The 16,044-nt window shown below is 42.9% G+C and overlaps 1 protein-coding gene across 1 annotated transcript in view; it reads right to left on the reverse strand.

Annotated features, from left to right (window-relative positions):
* The window catches only part of col15a1b (collagen, type XV, alpha 1b), a 92,025-nt gene extending 77,701 nt beyond the window's left edge, over window positions 1-14,324 (reverse strand). Inside the window, exons 1-2 of the mRNA XM_056292687.1 lie at window positions 14,227-14,324; window positions 14,072-14,136 (exon numbers count right to left, since the gene is read on the reverse strand). Of these exons, the coding sequence (XP_056148662.1) occupies window positions 14,072-14,136; window positions 14,227-14,237 (76 nt within the window). The 5' untranslated portion in view covers window positions 14,238-14,324. The remainder of the gene's footprint in view (window positions 1-14,071; window positions 14,137-14,226) is intronic.
* Window positions 14,325-16,044: the final 1,720 nt, after the last annotated feature.

Raw genomic sequence — 16,044 nt, forward strand, 5'->3', positions numbered from 1 at the left:
AGTGACTGACTGTTGTTCTTGGAGGCTAGGCTTCTTGAGTCTCCTGGGTAGAGATGAAAGGACGGCATTGTAAGTGGGAGATAGGTGGTGTCGCAGACCTCCTCTTTTGAGGGATGGTTTTACCAGTTTCGCATAGATGGCTTCCTTCACCCCTCTTTCAAACCATCTATCTTCTCTGTCCAAAATGTGTATTTTGCTGTCCTTGAAGGAGTGTGTCTTCTCCTTTAGGTTTAGATAGACTGCTGAGTCTTGTCCTGAGGAGTTTGGCCTTCTGTGCTGGGCCATCCGTTTGTGTAGTGGTTGTTTGGTTTCTCCTGTGTATAGGTCAGTGCAATCCTCATTGCATTGTACAGAATACACCAGATTGCTTTTCCAGGTGTGTGGTACATGGTCTTTGGGATGAACCAGTCTTTGTCGGAGTGTGTTGCTGGGTTTGAAGTATACCGGGGTGCGGTGTTTGTTGAAAATTCTCCTGAGTTTCTCGGAGACCCCAGAAACATACGGGATGACTGTGCTCTTCCTTGTGTTCCTTTTCTCCTCATCGCTCACCTGGTTGGTCTTTTTGGAACATGTTGCAGTTTTCATAAAGGTCCAACTGGGGTAGCCGCAGGTTTTTAAAGCTCCCCTCAAGTGTTTGTGTTCTTCTCGTTGAGCCTGAGTTGGGCCAGATATATACCAAGTCCAGTTGCACTTGATTCAAATCCTTTGGATTTAACCAGCTGCCGAATAAGTTCGCATGTACAAGGAATCTGAATCGGTCTGATGCTCACAAAATAATCTTTCCATCTTTCTGTCCATCTATCTATCTATCTATCTATCTATCTAGTGGCTGAAGTTAAAATTATGTAGGTCAAGGGTTCTGCAGGGGGACTGGATTCTACATAAATTGGGCACAGCAGGGCACACTGGACAAGAGAGTCTTCCTCCTCCCTTTTGGTGTGTGTGTGTGTGTGTGTGTGTGTGTGTGTTTTGGTTATTTGCTCAGCTGTAGCTAAGTTCTCAACAAATAACCTCTCACAGCTGCATGCATCAACTCCTCCTCTAGTGTGAATGCCATTGGATCACAAGGCCAGTGCAGTAGTGCATGCATGAGGTCCTGCCTTTGAACCTGGCATTGACACTGTCATGGCTAGGCATGACTCCCACCAGGAATCAGCTATATAATAAATATTGGTACTCTAAGCACCCACCAATGGCTTAAGTATATCTGCATCGTAAAGCCGTGTAGGTCCACCATGTCATCCCAGTTTATACTCTATATTAGACCTGATACCTCAGGCTGTCTTCCACAGTCCTTCTGATTATCTCATAATGTTATCTGTTGATATTCAGCAGCTCAGCTCTCACCATCAGACTTACAATTTTCAATACCATGCTACAATGCTGCAGTTATGGACCATTATTCTTAGTTTTTGGTCATACATCCATGAATCCATCCATTAAGAGTTTGTGGTCTTCTTGTCCTAACCGTAGATTTAGCATATTATAAAACACAAGACTGGTACATCTGTTAAACTGTGAAAAGGACTTAAGACAGAAAAATATTTAGGCAGAGGATGAAATTAATTTTGGTCTGCAACACAGCAAGATTTTGGCAAGATTCTAGTTACCATAATCCCATTTCCAGGTGACTTCTGATTTAGCCGTGGAGGAATATGACATGTCTTCCCTGGTTGCTTTTTGCTCTTTTATTTTACCTGCAGGTGAGCTGCCTACCCTGCGGCGATATAATGTACACAAGGTAATGTGCTGAAAGTTAGTGAATCATTATTTGGTCCATTCCAGTGAAGTGGACATGAAGCCATGCAGGTAAATCAAACATACTACAAGTGTAGTGCACTTGTAGTATGTTTGATTTACCTTAGCAGCACACTACACAGTTCCCCATGGAACTAATACCACCGTGACTTAGGAATTCAAGTCAGAATTAACACACACTCACTCACTCTGTGCTTACAAAGTTCTTCCAGGTTACACCATTTATAAACAGTGTTCCTCACATCACTTCCTCTCTACTGAGCTTTATCATCTTTATAATTAAAAGTACAAAATGTATTATTGTGCAACTTTTAACCTAAATAAAAGAGTGTGCATACAAGGTGAAAGCCACTTTATTTTTGTCACTGTAAAGTTGTTTTTGGTTACAATGAATTTGTTATCTACATTTAACCCATTCTATTGTATAGGAGCAGTGGGCAGCTGCATGGCCCGGGGACCAACTCCAGCCCTTCTTTCCATTGCCTTGCTCAAGGGTATAGGCAGCAGTATTAACCCTAACATACATGGTCTTTTTTTTTTCTTTCCCTTTTCTCCCCAATTATATCTGGCGAATTACTCCACTCTTCTGAGCTGTTCCAGTCACTGCTCAACCCCCTCTGCTGATCCAGGGAGGGCTGCAGACTACCACATGCCTCCTCCGATACATGTGAAGTCGCCAGCTGCTTCTTTTCACCTGGCAGTGAGGAGTTTCACCAGGGGGACATAGCGCATTGGTGGAGGATCACGCTATTCCCCCCAGTTCCCCCTCCCCCCTGAACAGGTGCCCCGACTGACCAGAGGAGGTGCTAGTGCAGCGACCAGGACACATACCCACATCCGGCTTCCCACCCGCAGACACAGACAATTGTGTCTGTAGGGAGACCCGACCAAGCTGGAGGTAACACAGGGATTCGAACAGGGATTCCCCATGTTGGTACGCAATGGAATAGACCACTACGCTACCTGGACGCCCATATGTCTTTTTGATGGTGGGAGGAAACCGGAGCACCCGGCGGAAACCCCTGCAGACATGCGGAGAACATGCAAACTCCACACAGAAAGGACCTGGGACGGCCTCGGGTTCAAACCCAGGACCTTCTTGCTGTGAGGCAACAGTGCTAACCACTGGGCCACTGTGCCGTGGCCAATTAGAAATACATATCATCTGAATTGTAGGACATAATGGTCACATTTGACAACTTTGTGTGACATGGATTCTGTCTGACATTCTCGGTTTTACAATGTTTAAAGAACTCCAGCTAGTTAGCAGTAACCTGCAACCCCAAAAAGCACCATGGGCCTCTGCAGAATCTCCACTTGATATTGTCACTGGACCAGTAGAAAACACTGGAGTTAATGTTTCTATGATGTGTTTCACAACACTGCTTGGCTGTGATATACTTTTACTCATTAGCAGCATGATAACCACTGCAGTCACTCATCTCTCCGGCACTCGGCGATACGTCCCGAAAGACAGGGGGCAATGAAAGGAAAGGGATTAGAGCTGCCACATGTAATCCAAATGTAAAGGATGAAAGGGTCGCCCTGAAACCAACATGTCAAAACATCTTTGGGAGACGTCTTGTCATGAGACATGCTTGAAACTGAAGGATTTAAAGACTTACAGTATGTGTGTGTGTGTGTGTGAGAGAGAGAGAGAGAGAGAGAGAGAGAGAGAGAGAGAGAGAGAGAGAGAGAGAGAGAGAGAGAGAGAGAGAGAGAGAGAGAGAGAGGGAGAAAGAGAGATGATGGCCGTAACAGATGCTCCGCCACCTCCTGCTAACGGTTACAGTATGAGAAAGCTTTCCTCAAATAATTATTGGATTAAGGCTTTTGGCTTTTACTATAGCTTAAATTGGTAGAATCTGGGGGGGGGGGGGGCATTTGCTTCAAAGCCAGTAAGAAAATGACAGCTTTGGATTCATGTCTTAAGGGTCTAAGGTTTTTGAAGAGGTCACAGTATCAGAGATAACCTACAGCTAAATTGCACCTAATTGATCTATTCGAACATCTTTTCCCTGCAGCACAAATTTGAAATTAATCGTGTGAACATCTTGTGCCTGCGCGGTGTCTGCCAATAAACTTGGCGGACACCAGGCAGGGTACACACATCTTATATTAATGTGTTAATGTGATGATCTGTTTTATCTGTGGTCATTTCACGCAATGATTTTTAATTGGAACAATCTAAATTTTATCAAATTCATGGACTTTTAATGCCAATTTAGGGACTTATGTTGGAAATGAGCTTAGGCAATATACATGTACAGCAAATTAAACATTTCAAGTGGAACTGTCCCTTACAAATAAACCAATGGCTAAAAATAAGAAAGGGAATACTGTGTATTGACAAGCATGTCTTACTGATTGCTGTAGAAAAGGTAAGTCACAGACTTCACAGAAAGGTCAGTGTTCTGGTTGATTCTCTAATTGGATTACATTTAATATGAGTAAATCTTTCCACTTGAAGAGATTCTACAGAAATTCCACTTCAAGCAAACAACAGATAAATCCTTGTGCAGCATGCTTACAGAAAACTTGCCCAGCTCGCCAGCATGCATCCCTCCTCGCTGAGTCAAAGCGCTTGTCTGTCTTAGTATGCCCGGAGAAAATAGTTCTTAGAGTGGTCATCGAATACATTTGTGGAGGGGAAGGGGAGAGAACGGAAAAGCAAACGAAGCAACCCGGTTAACACAGTGACGGAAGAGTAGACTACTGGGGGAATGTCAGTTTCGTATAGAGTGATGACAGTGATGTGTTTTGGGGGCATGTTTTGGTATGATTGTATCACAGAGTCCTTGATTCCTTATCCTGTGGTTATATGTCAAAGGCCGTGCGTGAAACCTTTTACCCTTTGACACGAAACCAGCAAAACATTGACCATTTTTCAACACAACAAGAAATGGTTCATGAGAAAAATACTAAGCCGATGCCTCACTAGTGTCCCCTGCCAAGTTAATATGCTCCAATTAACACCATTAGCATACCCCTGGGCTCCTACACTGGTGTGTGAGAGTGCATGTTAGTGTGCGTGTGTGTGTGCCTTTATGTGTGTGTGAGAGCATATGTTAATATGTGTGTGTCTTTATGTATGTGTTAGAGTGCATGTTAATGTGTTAATATGTGTGTGTCTTTATGTGTGAGAGTGCATGTTAATGTGTATGTCTTTATGTGTGTGCGTGAGTGCATGTTAATGTGTGTGTGTGCCTGTGTGTGTGTGTGTGTGTGTGTGTGTGTGTGTGTGTGTGTGTGAGACAGTGCATGTTAATGTGTGTGTGTCTTTATGTGTGTATGTGAGTGCATGTTGATGTGTGTGTCTTTGTGTGTGAGTTCATGTTAATATGTGTGTGTGTGTGTGTGTGTGTGTGTGTGCATGTTAATGTGTGTGTGTGTGTGTGTGAGAGAGTGCATGTTAATGTGTGTGTGTCTTTATGTGTGTATGTGAGTGCATGTTGATGTGTGTGTCTTTATGTGTGTGTGAGTTCATGTTAATATGTGTGTGTGTGTGTGCATTTGAGTATGTATGTTTAAGTGCATGTGTGCACCTATTTGTGTATGCGTTTGGGTGCAGCGTTCAACTTCAATATGCAAGTAGAGAAAGAGTTCATCATTTAGAGACATGGCTCAGAACCAAAACTACTTCTTCTTTCGGCTTGTTCCTTGTTTCCCAGGGGTCGCCACAACAGATTTGATAGTTTCCATCGGTACCCCGTGAGGGCACAGCACTGATGGTGATGGCTCAGAACCAAAACAAATAAACAAAAACATCCCCAACAAACAAACAAGCACGTACGCACACACACACACACACACACACACACACACACACACACACACACACACACTGCCCTTTCGGTCTGTTGTACTTCCTGTGATAGATACAGTGTTTATCTGAGCTGCAAAACAACTGGCTTTTGTTTATACTTTTATATTACAAGGAAGACATTTTGTTCTCTCAAAACGGCTGCCTGGGGTTTTAGAACCAGGACTAGCAGCACATAACAGCTGAATACACGTTTTACATCCATCTTGGGGCTGAAGGGCGTGTATTTGCACATCAGTATTACTTTTTTAATACTTCATATAATCCTATACTTCCCCAACTTTTGAAATATTATGTCAAGTTTTGTAAATTCTTTTCAGCTGTGACTTTGCTTTTTCAAGATACTTGTACTTCTTCCATCCATCATCCAAACCGCTTATCCGAAGCCGGGTCGCGGGATGCTGGAGCCTATCCCAGCAGTCACTGGGCAGCAGGCAGGGAGATACCCTGGACAGCCCCCCCCCCCACCACCACCACACACACACACACACACACACACACACACACACACATTCCTAGGGACAATTTAGTAATGCCGAGTCACCTGACCTACATGTCTTTGGACTGTGGGAGGAAACCGGAGCCCCCGAAGGAAACCCAATGTCCTCTGTGTGGAGTTTGCATGTTCTCCCCGTGTCCGTGTGGGTTTCCTACTTGTACTTCTTCCACTGCAGAATCTCCCTTTATGTACTCTGTATTTATGTTAGCGTCTCATGTTACTCAGATTCCTTGTACGTACACACTTAAGGCTTTAAGATAAACCTTGATTCATCCAGAGTAAAACACGTTTATGGATGTATTACAACTGATGTGCCATCCTGAATACAGTGTGCATGTTGGCACAATGCTAACTCCCGCCTCAGCTCCTTATTGCAGCTTCACACATGCTCTCATTTGACGACAGGGCTCTCTTTGTATGGATTCACGCCCCAGAGTACAGACAGCATGGGCAGATACACAACGATAATGATTCACAGCCAGCTATTTTTCACCCGACAGTAGCCATGGAAATGATGCACCCAAACAACAACAGTAGCTCATCACTTCCATTTCAGCAACCATCAATCCAATTGTCCACAAAATTTGTAAATTTGAGTCATCCGTCCTGTGCAATAACCAAGACAAGCCGGTCGAGGCTTTTTGAAGGGCTCATTTGTTCTTCTCCTCTGTACAACAACACACCATACAGTAAGGTAAAAGAAATGCAAATTTGGAACCAAAATGCAGTTTCCCCTTTCATATTGTGAAAGGTACCCAAAGTTACCGCATTACATCAGCTCTCTGCCACATCACATCATGGAAAACATGAAATATAATTTTTGCCGTCCGTTGAATGCAAACGGCCATTCCTACTATACATTTTCCAGTGAGTAATTTCTTTTTCCCATAAAAAAAAAATCCAAACGCTTACTGTTACACACATGCGGCCTAACTCAACGACACCTTTTTACAGTTGGCCCATTGTGCCCGACTGTGTTCGAGTCAAAGTCGCTGGAGCTGAATGGAAGACATTCCAGCCTGTTTCAGGGAAAGCATTTCGGTCTGGCAGCATACTGTAGACCTTTAGGTAGGGGCTCTTTCATGCAGCAATATGTCATGGGTCTCATAAAACATTAAACATCTCCTGGTGGGAGTTTTCTCCCCTTGACTCCACAGACCAAATAAGGTGAATGTTTTAGCACGGTTCAAAGACTAGTTGGTAAAAACGAGATCCCCTTTTGCAGTTAACCGACTGTCCGAAGGCACTTTAAACATTCAGTTGGTTAGAGAAAAGGAGCATAAGTGAATATGTGAAAGTCGATGATTGAATAAAATTGAGTAAAATTTGATTTCGCAGTCTTCTTTATACGTTAGGAATCCATCACAGGTTTAGATGGGTAAAATAAAAGAAACAGAAAATCCTCGGTCTTGTTATTTTTCATAACATAACACAATTTCATCATATTCTTCATATAGTATGTTATAAATCCATTATAATTCTGTTATCCTCTTTCACTGTTGTATTCTGTAAATTGTGTAAACACAACATCCATTGCACGTTGTCCGTCTTGGGAGCAAGATCCCTCCTCTGTTGCTCTCTCTGAGGTTTCTTCCTATTTTTTCTCCCTGTTAAAAAAGTGTTTTTGTTTTTTTTAGGGTGTCGTTTCTTATCCAATGCGAGGGTCTAAGGACAGGATGTTGTGTTGCCCCTTGAGGCAAATTTGTAATTTGTGATATTGGGCTATACAAATAAAATTGACTTGGCTTGGAATAGAAAGCTAGGAACACTCCAAAAAACTGAGAAGGTGAAGAAGATTGGTCCTGTTTGAAACTAAACACTTGTCAAACACATTGCATGCAGATCGACGAGGGAAATGTTGGAAGTCTGTCATCTAATACCAGGTCAACTGTGACAAGTTGGGGAACATGAAGTTAACGCATAGGTTGTACTGTATAGATGTGCCTTGCCAAAAAAACAGGCCCCCTTTTGGGCTCACCTCACGGTGCTTTATATTGGCTAAACATGGGGCCCTTTGAGAGCAACTCAACCAGGGGGAAATCCAAACTGAAGGGTTCAGGAGGCAGAAATATGGGGGGTTTTCTTGGTGGTGGTGGTGGTGGTGGTGGGGGGGGGGGGGGACATTGTTCCGTAGATTTTCGGAACAAACTGCGGGAGGAAATTCTGTCTTTTTCAGACTCAGTAGAAAACCTGAGGAAAAATGTAGGGTGAATTATCACCATCTAAATTACCTCTCCGTAATCGTTATACAGGTATGTGCGCACACATGCATGTGCAAATACACACACACACACACAAACGCCGAAGTGCCCTAAATTTGCTGTTAAACAACTTTGAGACTGTTTTACTCTTGCTCTGCAGCACAGGCTCATCGAAACACACTGAATTTAGTAAGAGGACCTGGAAATAATGAACCTCCTGCTCTGTGTGTAATGCTGGCTCTGAACCCATTTTAGACTGTTTTATTGCATTTTTGATCCAGTGGGTCGAAACGATGTACACTGTTAGATGTTTGAACAGCTGTCAAGTGCTCCAATCTTGTTTTAAAAATCACACTTCTTTTGACTGCAATACCGGGGTCCGTATCTGTATATGCATCACCACGTAAGAGGCAGCAGCACCTCTATGTGTCCAGAATTTACAGCACTAAATGTAGTGAGTACACTAATGGTTTTGAAATAATACTTAGTTTTGCTGTCATACCATAGGACAAATATACGAAAGTTTAAGCGAAGATTGTCAATGTAAACACATGAAATAAATATGTCAGACTCAGAGATGATATAAGATTGTTGTAATGCCAAGTTTGGTTGATTAAAATGTTTATTTACCAGAAATCAGTCCATTCTTTTAACAAGGTAATGGAGGAGGTATGAAGGTCTAGCAAAAAAGACATGTATGGGTGTCCGGGTGGCGTAGTGGTCTATTCCGTTGCCTACTAACATGGGGATCGCTGGTTCGAATCCCTGTGTTACCTCTGGCTTGGTCAGGCGTCTCTACAGACACAATTGGCCGTGTCTGCGGGTGGGAAGCTGGATGTGGGTATGTGTCCTGGTCGCTGTACTAGCACCTCCTCTGGTCGATCAGGGTGTCTGTTCGGGGGGGAGGGGGAACTGGGGGGGAATAGCGTGATCCTCCCACGCACTATGTCCCCCTGGTGAAACTCCTCACTGTCAGGTGAAAAGAAGCGGCTGGTGACCCCACATGTATCGAAGAAGGCATGTGGTAGTCTGCAGCCCTCCCCGGATTGGCAGAGGGGTTGGAGCAGCGACCGGGACAGCTCGGCAAAGTGGGGCAATTGGCTGAATACAATTGGGGAGAAAAAGGGGGAAAGAATTCCAAAAAAAAAGACATGCATGTTAGGGTTAATACTCCTGTCTGTGCCCCTGACCAGGGCATGGCAAGACGAACTGGAGTTGGTCCCCGGGTGCTGCACGGTGGCCACCTACTGCTCCTAGCTACACACTAGGGTGGGTTAAATGCAGAGCAGAATTTCCCCATGGGATCAATAAAGTATCTCAAAAAAAAAAAAATCAAAAGGAAGAGGTAGCAGTTATAGCTGTGCATCAGACACATGATACACCCCCCGCAGTAGTTGTGGGTTCCTGTCCCTTGCTCAGGGGCACTTAAAGGGAAATATCGCTGCTAATAATCTACACTCCCAGTAAGTGCTGTTGGTCTATCTCATCTTTTAAAACTATAGCCTCTTTGGTGCATTTCATGTTGACAAATAAATCGATGTTTCCCTGCCATGAGAGCTGTTCTATATTGCCCTCGTATACCAGGATTGGTTGTGCAAGAGTTTCTCAACAACGGAGGTTAGTTAACGAACATCTCAGCCAATCAGCTCTGCAGCTCGTCTGACAGCCAGTGACATCAATGGATAGCAGAAGTGAGTCAGTTTGTCATAGCGCGCTCTGGCGATACAGATGTTGGCAAGTATTGTGTGTGTTGTAGAGACGCCACTGCTACGACCAATTCATGAAAATAAGGTTGAAAAATCAACGTAATTTCTTTTCAAGCAGAAACGATAAACTCACAACAATGATTGTGAGTGTGCTGGTCTGCAGACTTGCAAAAGGAAAGTTTACTGTTTCAAACATTTAGACTCCTGTCTGCTGGGATGAGTGTGTACAGTGTGTGAGTAATGAGTAACTGGGTAGTCAAACCTATTTTATTGGCAAGCTTAATGTGTATTTTCAGCTGCTGGTTCAAACTCTGTATTTGTAAATGATATCCTTTTGTGCTCCCCACTACTATTCTTTTTCTCTTTTTGGATTCCCCCCCCCCATTTTTCTCCCCAATTGTACCCAGCCAATTACCCCACTCTTCCCGAGCCGTCCCGGTTGCTGCTCCTTCGATACATGTGGAGTCGCCAGCCACTTCATTTCACTTGATAGTGAGGAGTTTCACCAGGGGGACGTAGCGTGTAGGAGAATAACGCCATTACCCCCAGTTCCCCTCCCCCCCAAACAGGCGGCCCAACTGACTTGAGGAGGTGCTAGTGCAGCGACCAGGACACATACTCACATCCGGGTTCTCACCCGCAGACACGGCCAACTGTGTCTGTAGGGACGCCTGACCAAGCCGAAGGTAACTCGGGGATTCGAACCGGCAACAGAATAGACTGCTACGCTACCTTGACCCATTTCAAAACTATTTTAAATGGTAATCTTAATGTGTATTTTCAGCTTCCAGTTCAAACTCTGTATTTGTAAATGATAACCATAAGTGCTCGCCACTACTATTCTAGCACAGAGCCAAAGCACTGAAAAAAAGAAAAAAGCTTGACTTAATAAACTTAAATATGCATGGATCCTAGGCATATAAAGCACTTTCACTTAATTTCGAAACATACTGCATAAGAGCTCATACACCCACACACCCACACACACACACCCTATTCTTGGAGAATGAAAATCGAAGAGAAAAAAGTGCATTCTCATCTTCTCACTTCAAAGCTGTCTCAAACACACCCACTAAGTGGACTTGAGAGGAAATCTCATTTTATACCATACAAACACTTCATTTCACACTCTGGTGCAGTGTTTGACAAACCTGCTACTGCTATTGTACACACACACACACACACACACACACACACACACACACACACACACACACACACACACTGTATAAAGCGGATAGAGGAAGCGAAGTCTATGGCAAACCAAACAAACCATCTCTCTCCTACAGCTACGGAGTTGTGTAGGAGCAGCCTTTCAGTGGGGAGTAGCTACAGTAAATAAGAACCACAACACACACAGCCGAGGTGTGAAAACAGAGAAAAAGGAGGACGGAGAGAATAATGCATCCTATTACATGCCCTTAATGGGTTTGGGAAAGGACACGACGCATCCTGAAACAGCTTTAATTTCTTGTGATTTCCGTGTCTTGTTGTTCTGCAAGGTTGGGACTGACATACAGCGCTTGCCACAATCTCAACACCGGCACTTCTGTTGGATATCTATTCCCTGGTCAGCGCTCTTCCTCTTGGAGGGTGCTGCGGCCCATCTCCATAACAGCAAAACATTTCCAAGATTTCACACCGCTGATCAAATACTTGTACCACGTTTTCAGTGGTTCATTCACTGCTAATGTCTACGGTGCACACAGACGGTGTACCAACAGTTGTGGGAATTGAACTATTGTGCCAGCTGATCGAAGTAACCCAGATCTCACCTGGCCTAAATTCATACTGACTCAAGTGTTTTTCATACAGGAAAATATAACTGGCTGATAACAAGTTGGGTGGGCTGGCACTTGTATTAGGCAACTTTTTGCCTAATAGAATTAGTGGTAGCAGAGTGTTTAATGTGAGTAATTTAGATAACTAATGACATCGCCGATTAAAGCTGGTCCAGCATATACCATGTCCACACTAATGGATAAGTTGGAAAACATTTTTCCCCCTCCAGTTTGGCCTTCTATCCACACTAACTCACCGTTTTCAACCACCGAAAACTTACCTTGCAAAAACGCTCTCCAAAGTGTACAAATTTGAAAATGCTGGTCTCACACTGTAGTGTGAATGGGAAAAACGGGTTTGAAAACGCTGACGAACGATTGTCACGTGATAGGCATAACATTACAGGCTCAGGTGACCCAAGCCCATCAGAAGAGACTTGCACGCATTTGCTGATGGCTTTTGAAAACAAACTGAAAATAATAGCGTGGACAGAAAACTTTTAACCCATTTTCGACATGAAAATGGCATTTTCAAATATCTACAGCTTAGTATGGACATAGTGTTAGAAGACTTAGTAAGATTGTTGGTCATTTAGGTTGTAATGATCTTTCAGGTTGTTTTTGTTGTTGTTATGGTTAAAATTTTAGAATTCTTTTATTTTATTTCTCCTCAGTTGTATCTGGCCAATCACCCCACTCTTCCGAGCTGAGGGAAGGCTGCAGACTACCACATGCCTCTTCCAAGCCGCTTCTTTACACCTGACAGTGAGGAGTTTCATCAGGGTGACATAGCGCATGGGATGATCACGTAATTCCCCCCAGTCCACCCCCCGAACAGGCGCCACAACCAACCAGAGGAGGCGATAGTGCAGCGACCAGGATACATACCCACATATCCGGCTTCCCACTCGCAGACACGGCCAATTGTGTCTGTAGGGACGCCTGACCAAGCCGGAGGTAATACGGGGATTCAAACTGGGATCCCTGTGTTGGTAGGCAACGAAATAGACTGCTACGCTACCGGACGCCCTAAATTTTTGATTTTTTTTCTATTTTGTTTCACATAATTAGACACATGACAATGACATGCTCATTTGTCACACCCGCATTTATGTCCTTTGAGGATAAGTTTAAACCACTCATGATATTCTTATGATACTCTTATAATCAAAGCACTGAGATGGGCTGACATACAGGTCTTGTGTGAATGGTGGGATTCCCTCACATGAGACTACATAAGGGATATCGTTAAAGATGCTATAGAGGCAGTGTGTCCTCTATAAACTGCCAATGTAGCCTCTTTTAGCTGTAACTTGTTGCTAGTATGTGCTGCCATGCATGCAGATTTAATCAAGACCTTGGTGGTCACAGTGTCATCATTTAATGATTATACCCAAGCGACTTTGTAAAGGAAATAGGTGATATTCTTGAACAGCTAGAAAGATCCAAAGATAATCAAACGGGAGGACACTTTTGAGGAGATATTAAAATATATATTCCACGCCATGTAGATTTTCACAAGAAAATACCTGTGCTAACTGCATATAGGTAAAACAGCTGACTTCTGGTTTAGAGAAAGGATGCTTTCTGACAACAAGTACAATTGCTGCTGTGGTAATCATAGTTTGCCTGGCTCTAAAAGTGCACAAATGGATATTTATGGGTCTATGAGGGGATGAAGGGGGGTCCCTATCAAAACGGAAAATGTCATCTAATGAAGTCCATGAAAATAGGCACATCAGGAGGACTAAAAGATTAATTGTTTTGCTCTAATTACACACAATTTTTTCACGTCCCCACCTGCAACTTCTCTCCAAGCTGTTTGATGATGCATTTTAGCACATGTGGGCAGCTCACACATGGACTATACAACCTAGTCACACACATAACAGACCGCAACACATATCGCACTTTCACAGCTCATCTGACGTTACGGTTAAGACAATCAAGTGTGTGACCATGTTCTGTAAATTACCTCAACAGCTTGATATGTGCCCCTTGTTTTAGATTAAAGTGTATGGCACGGCTGTCTCTGTTTTAATGTATTGTAACTCACTGTTATAGCAAGTGTGTTTTTGGTAGTTTAATTTATCTATACAGTATATGTGTACACTATCATTACTGTAGCTGATGAGGGACAACAGTTGAAAATTAGCCACGCTGGCTAAACTTGCACATTTACAGAAATACTTATCAACATGCACTGTCCCTGTGAGACTAAACTGAATAAACTAAACTAAGCAAAAGTTGTGTTGCCAAGCCACAGGAAAGTTTTGAAAAACAGCAAAGAGAACAGAGCTTACCTTCAATAACCTGCACGGCAGCGGCCAGCCAGCACAGCGGGATGAGCTGCACAGCAAGCGACCACCTGTGAATGTTAGAGATGTTGGAAAGTCCATTTACATACAAGCCCCTTTCACTGAGTCTAATTTTAGCATGTATTTATAAGTTCTCTTACCATCGAGTCATTTTACGAATAAAAAAAAAAATCCCGTGTTTGAGAAATTATCCTTTGGTGCATCTGATGAAAATCTTAAAACAAATCCCTCTTCTCTGGTCACCTCTCCTCCACTCAGCGTCCAACTTGAACATACAGTTTCCCCTCTCTCTCTCTCTCTCTCTCTCGCTCTCTCTCTCTCTCTCTCTCTCTCTCTCTCTCTCTCTCTCTCTCTCTCTCTCTCTCTCTCTCTCTCTCTCTCTCTCTCTCTCTCTCTCTCTCGACTCTCTCTCTCTCTCTCTCTCTCTCTCTCTCTCTCTCTCTCTCTCTTCTCTCTCTCTCTCTCTCTCTCTCTCTCTCTCTCTCTCTCTCTCTCTCTCTCTCTCTCTCTCTCTCTCTCTCTCTCAGTCAACAAAGGCAGTCTCAGTTCTAAGCTGCCCACAGACTCGGAAATTTGACTCCCTAAAAAATCCCCCCTTTCAGTGGACCGAACGCCTTCTTAACCTCACTTGCTTGAGTCAATCTCCTTTAACAAAATGTCTCCATCCCCTTTTGCCTGGAGGTTTAGCGTCGCATTAAATCCCGCAGCTGTACGAGGTAGTCTTCAGGATGACTTAAATCAACTTTTCCACTTTTCTCTCCATTCAAACCCATTAGTGGGCTGCTAAGCATGGACACCCAGCGATTTTGTGTCAGACAAGGATTCTGTTAGTGCATTGATATTTGACGAAGCGATCGATATTTACACCACTTCAAAATCAGACTCAGTTCTTCTCAATCCGATTACACGTGCGGTTGGGTTCGCAAGTGGATTATGAAAAGCATGCTAACTTTGGGGAACTAACTATGCACACCCTTTACTTTACAGACTTATCATAACTCAGATATAACCAAGTAATAGACAAGTAAAACGGGTGTCATTGAACTATAACAGGTAATTGTAGTTACTAAGTAACATAAGAGTAAAGCAGATTTTTCTTTGCTTCCAGTTTGCTTCATCATCATGATAACGTGCTATCAAATTTAACCAACATTAAACAATGGATGGGATAAATTCATGCATCACATTGTGCAAAACACAAGAATTATGAGTAATTTGTTTGGCAGGGATAAAAATTAATTAGTTGTTCAACGTGAATATAAGGTGAATATTGAATGTCCTGCGATCTTTATTATGGCTTTGTTACTCAACAATTACCAGTAATTACAGCATAATTCAATTGTATAAATATGTTACTTGATAAGTTCCATGTTACAAATTGCCAGCAATTTAAAGGACTACCAAGTAAAAGTATTTTTGTGATGGGTAGTGTATATGAAATAGAATCATTGCAGTTATGTAAAAAAAAAGAAGCAATTGTCAGAAAGAAATGAATTTATGAACCAAAATGTAAACTGAGCATACCTTCCACACAGGAATACTTGTTCATGTATGGACGCTGTCTACTCACATGATGACCACCGAGGAGTTCCTTTGAAGCAGCTGAAGTTTTTTTTCACTGGTCTTGCTTGGAAGCTTCTTGACAATGGCTGTTGAGAGATGCCGGATTACTCATCCACTTTCCCTGACCAGTTTATCTTTAAAGTTTAAAAACGGCCCAATTTCAGTTCACAAACCCATCTCTTTACCTTTAAGCTTTTTAAGCCCCCAACATTATTTCCATCTCTAATCAATCCAAATACTTTTGTTTCGCCACCAAAACATTCCCAAGCGCTCTATTGCTAAATTTTAAGTATGCAAGTATCTTTTTTTAAAAGTTATTGTTTACGGTCACTTGGTCTTTGACAACAGCAAAGAGACATTCAGCTATGGTGAAATGAATAACATTTGTTTATCTG

Source organism: Lampris incognitus, chromosome 14 (genome assembly GCF_029633865.1).
Source record: "Lampris incognitus isolate fLamInc1 chromosome 14, fLamInc1.hap2, whole genome shotgun sequence".
NCBI classification, from domain to species: domain Eukaryota; kingdom Metazoa; phylum Chordata; class Actinopteri; order Lampriformes; family Lampridae; genus Lampris; species Lampris incognitus.